The sequence below is a fragment of the Rosa rugosa genome, chromosome 1, assembly GCF_958449725.1.
Source record: "Rosa rugosa chromosome 1, drRosRugo1.1, whole genome shotgun sequence".
NCBI lineage: Eukaryota > Viridiplantae > Streptophyta > Magnoliopsida > Rosales > Rosaceae > Rosa > Rosa rugosa.
In genome coordinates this window covers 54,505,393-54,513,790 of record NC_084820.1, presented here as the reverse complement: position 1 = coordinate 54,513,790, position 8,398 = coordinate 54,505,393, and the positions used below count along the sequence as shown (strand labels likewise).

At 41.5% G+C, this 8,398-nt stretch overlaps 2 protein-coding genes across 4 annotated transcripts; both read left to right on the top strand.

Moving 5' to 3' along the window:
* Positions 1–2,004: 2,004 nt before the first annotated feature.
* On the top strand, positions 2,005–4,057 carry LOC133725492 (trimethyltridecatetraene synthase-like). The gene is made up of 2 exons (XM_062152770.1): positions 2,005–2,949; positions 3,249–4,057. Exons 1-2 carry the CDS (start codon positions 2,053–2,055, stop codon positions 3,876–3,878), a joined length of 1,527 nt encoding a protein of 508 aa, XP_062008754.1. The 5' UTR covers positions 2,005–2,052; the 3' UTR covers positions 3,879–4,057.
* A 2,877-nt stretch (positions 4,058–6,934) lies between these two features.
* Positions 6,935–8,398, top strand: LOC133741533 (uncharacterized). 3 transcript variants are annotated; one of them, XM_062169420.1, is made up of 2 exons: positions 6,935–7,394; positions 7,515–8,398. In XM_062169420.1, the coding sequence occupies exons 1-2, from the start codon at positions 7,043–7,045 to the stop codon at positions 7,748–7,750; spliced, it is 588 nt and encodes a 195-aa protein (XP_062025404.1). In that variant the 5' UTR covers positions 6,935–7,042; the 3' UTR covers positions 7,751–8,398. The 3 variants fall into 3 exon arrangements, with proteins under 3 accessions (XP_062025404.1, XP_062025396.1, XP_062025410.1); XM_062169412.1 differs by having other exon boundaries at positions 7,476–8,396; XM_062169426.1 differs by having other exon boundaries at positions 7,471–8,395.

Here is an 8,398-nt window from a genome sequence, read left to right as displayed (position 1 = left end):
AGGGGGGCAGCTGGGTCGACGGCAGAACTCGGGTCGAGGTCTGCAGCTCCGATTTTCTCAGTGGGAAACCCTACTTTGAATTTAGGATTTCTTGTTGGGCTGGGCTGTCCTTCTGGGCCGGGCTGTGTCTTTGGTGGGGACTTGGGAGCTGCTGGGTCTGAGGTAAGTGTGGGCCTGGGATCCGCTGGGCTGGTGGATAAGGATGGTGTGGATGGGTCTCTTGTATTAGGGCTTGATACTGCTGCTGCTGCTGCAAGCCTAAGAATTTTGGGGGTGCGCAAATGGTGTCAGGGTGAGTGGCATTCGGAAAAGAGGCAAAAGGCTAGCTTGGCGATTATACCTACTGAATTCCATCTTGGGGATCTTGTGGAGGTTCCGGTTTCTGTTGGGAAGACCCTGAAGAAGAAGGGTCAGCCAAAGGGTCATCGAAACAAGCCTAAGTCTCAAGATGGAGTGTTGGACAGCAAGAGGACCAACCTCATGCCGAGGTTGTTGGATGCTGAAAAGCCTGAGGCAGGTACTAACTCTGACCCTAAGGGGAAGGAGGAGGTACATGCTTAGGGTTTTCACAAGACAAGACATTCTGGACTCGAGCCTTTAAAACAAGGGTACTCTCTATAAGCTTTTCTAAGACGTTTCTAGTTGATATTTGTACTACAATTGCGTGTCTAGCAAATCAAAGCGGGGATGATATTTTGATCCCCATCCCCATACCCACCCAATAAGAATTATCTAAAATATATATATATATATATATATATTTATTTATTATATATATTTTTGATATTATTTATAAATAAATATCTATGTAAACTTCATCCTTTTGTCAACATTTAAATTCTGTCAATATATTTTTGATATTATTCAATTCACCCTGTTGGAGTAAATGAGTAAGTTGTTAGGTTACACTAAGCAGTTGATTGTGAAATTTTTTTGTCGAATGCAGACTTTTATTGTTCTTTTTTAAGTGAGACTTGTTTTTGTTTTTGTTTAATTGAAATAAAAAATTTATTTTATGTTTATGTTTGATTTTAACTTCATATTTTACAATCAATAATTATTTGTATGAATTTTTATATAATAAATTAGTAATATTGTTAACGGGGATTGGGGCGGGTACACGGGGACCTAATCCCCAATGAGGACGGGGACGGAGAATCCCCAGTTTCTTATTATGGGGATTGGGGCGGGTAAGGGGATGAGGAATGAAGTCGGGTATGAGGATGATAATTTAATCCCCTTATCCTACCCTCCCCAGGTCCCTAGCTAGCTGTGATTACAGCTGAGTCATTTGTAATTTGATCATTTATTAATAAAGATCGACCTATTTGATTCAAAAAAACTCGTTTTCTTTGGCCAATGAAAGAAAGACTCGGAGCCATCAGTGCATTGACCGTAAAGTTAGTCTTCTTAAAAATAGCCATCTAATTCAACCCAAAAATTTCCGGGAAATTGAGAAGAAACATAAAATAGTTCTCTGAGCAAGTCAATGGTGAAGTCCTTCACCTCTTTCCCACCCACCAACTTCAGAAAATGATGGGTTGTTGAATTGGCCGTATTCTAAAAACACTAATCAAAGACACTAACAAGTTGATTGGAAAGTTCATGCACATCATCCAATCTCCAACAAATCTCACTTAATTAATCTAATTCGCCTTCAAACAAATTAGTGTTTTAATTTCATAAGAATCAAAATCCAGTTTGATCACGTATTTGAGACTCAAAATATTAAATTCTCTACAAACAGGTAGGCTACTTGCTATATACTAGTATATTGCTCATGGGGTGATTATTGATTTACTAGTCTTACTCTTTCGTTACTTGACTCATAAGGACATCTTGTATGAATAAAGTTGGAAATTTCTGGAGCTATGAAAGCCGACAAACGATCAGAAGTCTTTTCTTTCTTTAGTAAAGTAATAAGACTACTCCAATAATGGTGACCATTCGCCCCACCCCCTCTCTCTCTCTCTCTCTCTCTCTCTCTTTATATAAACAAACCCCGCTACCCACAACTGGAAGCATACATCAAACATCTCCACACACTCAACAATGGAAGCCACTTCTTGGGTTACATATGCAGCCGCCTGGCTGGGAGCTCTAGCCCTCTTGCTCCTCTCCCGCCACCTCCGCCGCCGCAAGCTTAATTTGCCACCCGGCCCAAAACCCTGGCCCATCATTGGCAACCTCAACCTCATAGGCAATCTTCCCCACCGCTCCATCCATGACCTCTCCCAAAAATATGGGCCCATCATGCACCTCAAATTCGGGTCCTTCCCGGTCGTCGTGGGGTCCTCCGTTGAAATGGCCAAGGCCTTCCTCAAAACCCACGATGTCACCTTCGCCGGGCGGCCTAAAATTGCAGCGGGCAAGTACACCACCTACAACTACTCGGACATCACTTGGTCCCCTTACGGCCCATATTGGCGCCAGGCCCGTAAAATGTGCATCATGGAGCTTTTCAGCAACAAACGCCTAGAGTCGTATGAATACATCAGAAGAGAAGAGATAAGTGCTTTGCTTAGAGGCTTGTATGAGTCCTCCAACACCAACATTTTGCTCAAAGACCACCTCTCCAACGTGAGTCTCAACGTCATAAGCCGAATGGTGCTAGGAAAGAAGTACACCGACAAGTCCAAGGATGCGATTGTGAGCCCGGACGAGTTCAAGAAAATGATTGATGAGCTGTTCTTGCTGAGTGGAGTGTTGAATATTGGTGATTCAATTCCTTGGCTTGATTTCTTGGACTTGCAGGGGTACATAAAGAGAATGAAGGCTTTGAGCAAGAAGCTGGATAGGTTCTTGGAGCATGTTTTGGATGAACATATTGAAAATAAGAAGGCAAAGGACTTTGTTGCAACAGATATGGTGGATGTGCTTTTGCAGCTTGCTGATGATCCCAACCTTGAAGTTAAGCTTGAGAGGCATGGAGTCAAGGCCTTTACTCAGGTATGACCATTTCTCTATGCAATAATAGTAGCATTAAAAAATAAAATAACAAAAAACAACTTCTAAGTCATAGTCTCCACTAGTGACATAATGTAGCAAATTGACTATTAAACTATTAAGCCTTATGTTAAAGTTAGAGCATTCAACTCAAGATTGATTAACAGTAAATAAGAATATCCCAAGTCTTAAATATTTCTATGCAAAGGTTAAATAACCGATGTGAAGTTCTATACTCTCTGTATTGATACATATTTCTAGCATTACTCGTGATTTATGTTTTTGTTAATGGTTTCCATTAGGACCTAATTGCTGGCGGGACAGAGAGCTCAGCTGTGACGGTGGAGTGGGCAATCTCGGAGCTCCTAAAGAAGCCAGAGATTTTCAAGAAGGCAACTGAGGAGCTAGACAGGGTGATTGGAAGAGAGAGATGGGTGGAAGAGAAGGACATTGTTGACTTGCCTTTCATTGATGCCATTGCCAAGGAAACCATGAGGCTCCATCCTGTGGCACCCATGCTGGTGCCAAGACTAGCACGTGAAGATTGCCAAGTTGCTGGCTATGACATTCCTAAGGGCACCAGAATCCTAGTGAGTGTGTGGACAATAGGAAGAGACCCTACCTTATGGGACAACCCAGATGAGTTTTGCCCTGAGAGGTTCATCGGCAGGGACATTGATGTCAAAGGCCAAGACTTCGAGCTTTTGCCATTTGGGTCAGGCAGGAGGATGTGCCCTGGTTACAGTCTTGGCATCAAGGTCATTCATTCAAGTCTGGCTAATCTGTTACATGGGTTTACATGGAGATTGCCTGATGGCATGAAGAAAGAGGATTTGAACATGGAAGAGATTTTTGGGCTTTCAACACCCAAAAAATTCCCCCTTGTCGCTGTCACCGAACCTCGCCTTCCTGCTCATCTATACTCCCTCTGATGTGATTACTGAATCTGTTTTGGTTTTAGCTACTTCTAGCTATACCAGAATAATCAGTGCTGGGATTTCAACTTCTGCTACATATTTGCTAGTATTATGCATTTTAATTAGCATGAGTTTGTCGTACCTTTATAATTATGCTAATATAAATATATGGTATGTGTGATTCCCGATCTAAATGTGTCACGGTAATTTTCTGCCTTTTCACTTTCCTTCTTTCGGATTCCCAATCTTAACTGTTGCTACAACAATGCATGGGTGATGGGACTACGGGAGAGAGAAGTGGAGCTGCATCAGAATCCACTTCTGCAAAGTTAACAGTAACTCTCACTTTATCCAAAGTGCAGTGATAAAACATTGCATTATTGATAAAAGTAAATATCATTACAACTAGTGAATATACAGATTCATTTTGGTCCATACCTTCGATCATGAAGATATCACTGGCTATCTCTACACGTCGTTTTCCTCTTTCCACAAACAGAAACACGATGGCTTCTCAGAAGAAAGCTTGAAATTAGTCTGAAAAGCTAGCTTACAGATATCATGTGCTTTGGAAGACCTACAAAAACATCAAAGCCCATCAGCTTCAAAGCTTTTGAGAAACATGAAGGATATGGACAATCATCAATTTTCTGCGTGTAAACCGTGTCGTTGTAGACTTTTTGTTTTTTTAGCTTAACAACCATTTTATTTTCAATAATTTTTTTTTAGGTTGCGTTTAGATGAGAAAATTATAAAATCCGTAGAAATTTATAAATGATGGAATCTTTAACTCCATCAATCTAAAATTGCAATGCAATTTTTATTGTTTGGACGTATCTATTTAGGATTTGAAATATGTAATCAATTAAGAAAGTTTAAAACAAATAAAAAAATAAAATGAAAAAAGCTTTGTTTTGGAAATAAAAATTGAATACTGCAAAGGAATTCGTAAATGACACCTATTTTAGTGGAAATTGAAATGGGGAATTTAAATAATGAATTCATTCGTTTTTTTCCACAGAGAAATTTAAAATTTTCAATCTGATAATGCCAAACGAGGAAATTGGCTTTTAGTAATTATGAAATCTTCACTTTCAATTAAATTCCATCATTTTTTCTCTTATCCAAACACACTCTTAGGAGAGCGGAATTAGGTTCAATTAATATAACCACCTCACTCGATCAAACTAGAGAAATTCAAAAATCCCTCATATTACATCTCAATACATAGATAAGACTACATATAGCAGAGCTACCAAAAAAATAAAAACTTAAAAAAAGAAAAATAAAAAAATAAAAGTAAAACTCCTACACCTATCCAGCCCGAAATCAGAGCTACTGACTTGACAAGCGTTGATGCCTAAGACCCTCATGGTGTACATCACCACTCATAAATCAGCAAACAGCTACAACCGAAGGCAGAACAGGTGAGAGTACTTATTGAAAGCAGGGAAAAAACGGAGCTATCCCCCACAGCCCATACCAGGCCCAATCCAGAAGAGAGAGAAATATAAAGGTCAGCTAGTAGGCCCAACTCGGCCCACTAACCCGCTGCCCCAGGCCCAGCCCAAAACCTTTAGTTTGGAACTAGGGTTTTTCCACCGAGAAAACCAGGGAGATTCCTTTCTGGTCAAAGCCAAGCCAGCATCCTTCCCACATCCTCCAGATCGGCCTACTATGAGCCATCGGAGAAGTAGCAATCCATCACCGATCCGGCGGTCGACCACGATCCTCCACCATCGTGTAGACTAGGCCCCGACCCGGACCAAACACGATCAAAAATGCTGCCCCCAAGACACAGAAGCTGACCTCCTCAGAAGCGACTACCTCCGGTGTTCTAACGCTGTCGCTGTCTGTGTGGCCCTCCGACTCCGACAAAGAACCCGGCACAAAAAGAAACTCTCCACACCCCGGTCTGCATCCTCACCCGCCTCAGCCGAAACCGCCGCAAGTCGGAGCCCTTACCGTTTCAACCTTTCCGGTCGAACAATCGATCTGGGACAACACCGCCGACAAAACAAGAGGACTGCACCGCTGCTCTGTACCCTCATGGTCGCCATCCCGTAGCTGCCTGGTGTGGGGACCGTGAGATCACCGCTACCAGCTCACGAAACCCTTGGTTTCGCAATTGAGGTTGCTCCGAATTCCCCGGAGGCCTCCAATAATTGACATTTTATTTTCTATATTGACACTGAATTACGTAGAATGTGGGTGCCTGAATTCGACAAAAAGGATACAATTCAAAAATAATTGTAAAATGGTTTAGAGCTCCAAGAACTTGCACAGATCGAGTTCTTTCCAAGCCTTAAATATTTTCAAATCGATGTGAGATTCTATTTAGATCTGGCTCCTCTGAAGTTATATAAACGTGAAACTCGTGAAATTCATAAAGTTCTAGTCTTTGAAATTAATGGGTAAATAATAGGCACATCATATCTAAATGAACGTATAACGAGTATTTTGAGTTCTTATGATGGGAAGATGCCATGAAGCACATCAACTTCACAACACTCCAAAAAACATCATTTGATTTATCAAATGTCTCTCAATTTAAATGGTTGTGCGTATATAATAAAATGAAATGTAGGTGTGGGTTGCAGAAAATGAAGTACCAATTAAATCCCCCTTAAAAATCCATGTCGGTCACTAACCACAGCTCTAACTTATCTCACTAACAATAGAATAATGCTCTTAATTTCTTTTCTATTTTAAAATTTTTATTTTTAAGAAGATGCTTTAAATTTTTCCTTTTTAATAATAGAAGCTAGTGTCATTCAACAGAATGACAGATCTTGCCTCGATTACACAATCGGATTGGTTGAGTGTTATGAAACTAATCACAGCACCTATATATGTTGATTGTTGACTGAGAATAGTCCAAGTCTCCTTTATTTTCTATTTCAATTTAGCTATACGCACCGTTTCGTTCGTCCTTGTAATGGAATCTAATAGCTGCTTTCACGTTAGGATATTGACCAATGTTGAGGTGGCACGTGTCTCACATGACCACGCTCTAGCTATATAATTCTGCTTTCCCTTGTAGAAGAATGGTCAATGAATATAATTGCAGTTTCTATTTTCCTCTTCTTCTCTCTAGAATTCTATTCTTATCTGCTGCATTCCAGTAGTTAGGGTTAGCCCCCTAACAATCTGGTATCAGAGCCCTCGATTCTGAGGGTATGGTGAAGCTCAAGGGAGCTGGAAGTACCGGAGCTCCACACTCTTCCTGTGAGCTTTCAAATGTGGAATTTGACCTTCAAATTCACAAAGATGAGACTACGGCTAAAATAGGAGCTATGCAGGACTCTGTGATGGCGGTTCAAAACTCTGTTACAGTTCTACGAGCTGAAATCCTTGAAGAAATTCGTCTAATGCGTGTTGAGAGTAGATCAGATCTTGCTCAGCATGGATCACCTCAAATCAGCTTTGGGTCGTTACCATCTTCAGCTGCTACTCCAATCCAAGGAACCACAGCACAGTCTGCTTCTTCCACTATGGCCACGTCTACTACAGCGCAGTCGATCGATCAAGGTAGCATCTCTAAACCTCAACCATCTGGTTTTCCTCTGAATCTTAATGATAATGATGTTATACTTGGCTTTGCTAGTGAAGTTTATACTAGCATGATTAACACCACTAATATGATGCAAGCCACTAGTGCCATGATACGTGGATCTACTGTTTCTGCTCAAATGAGTAGCCAAGCTACTATTAATATGAATAACTTGGATACTAGTGGTGTGTATGGTGGTGGGTACAGCAGTCCCGGTCATCAACTTCACAACCAATACTTTCAGCACACCAATTTTGGTTCACAACCATTCAACTATATTGCTGGTCCACATCTGGCTTCATTCGGCGATCCACAGCAACCTTCATTTGGATGAGAAGATCTTGTGTGGGGCACCCGTAGGGACACGTGGTGGGGAGGGCCAATCACTGCCAGCAGGGAGGGTGTTTTGGGTATTTCACTTTAGAGAGCAAGGGCAGTTTCGAAAGAGATGGAAAATTTCCTTTGTTCTGATTGGGTGGCCGTAAGGCCACGTGGTGGGGAAACCCCCACCTAAGTATTTGCCCATTTGGATTTGCACCTACTAGTCATTTTAGCAGTACTGAACCTTTTGTGATGAGTTATTCCGGACATATTCTTACACTCCCATTAGTGTCACACCAACATTGCCTTTTGCTGTCCCTACTTATCAAAATGCTCTTACAAACAGTCAAAACGGTCTTGTCCATCAGGTTTACCAAGGGTCTTCTTCTGTTCAATTACACCCACAGTCTCAAATACACTCTGCAGGACCATATTCAAGTGGGTTTCCACTCCCAACTTCACATCAGCAATTTAACCCTTTTACGCCTCCACCATATCACAGTAATCATCCTCCTATGTTCAACCTAGGGCTGGGCTTGGTTCGGATCGGGCCGGTTTGGGCCTGAAACCGCAACCAAACCGTTTATTTTGGTTTGGCTTTTTTCCCAACCGCAACCACATTTCCAAACATCTGGGCCGCATTTTCGGTGTAACCGTTTTT

Bases quoted from the DNA above. Each gene is read 5' to 3' on its own strand.
- LOC133741533 (XM_062169412.1), top strand. From the start codon at position 7,043: ATGGTGAAGCTCAAGGGAGCTGGAAGTACCGGAGCTCCACACTCTTCC. The intron at 7,395-7,475 runs GTAGCATCTCTA...TTGCTAGTGAAG, and splicing joins AGCGCAGTCGATCGATCAAG to TTTATACTAGCATGATTAAC.
- LOC133725492 (XM_062152770.1), top strand. From the start codon at position 2,053: ATGGAAGCCACTTCTTGGGTTACATATGCAGCCGCCTGGCTGGGAGCT. The intron at 2,950-3,248 runs GTATGACCATTT...GGTTTCCATTAG, and splicing joins GAGTCAAGGCCTTTACTCAG to GACCTAATTGCTGGCGGGAC.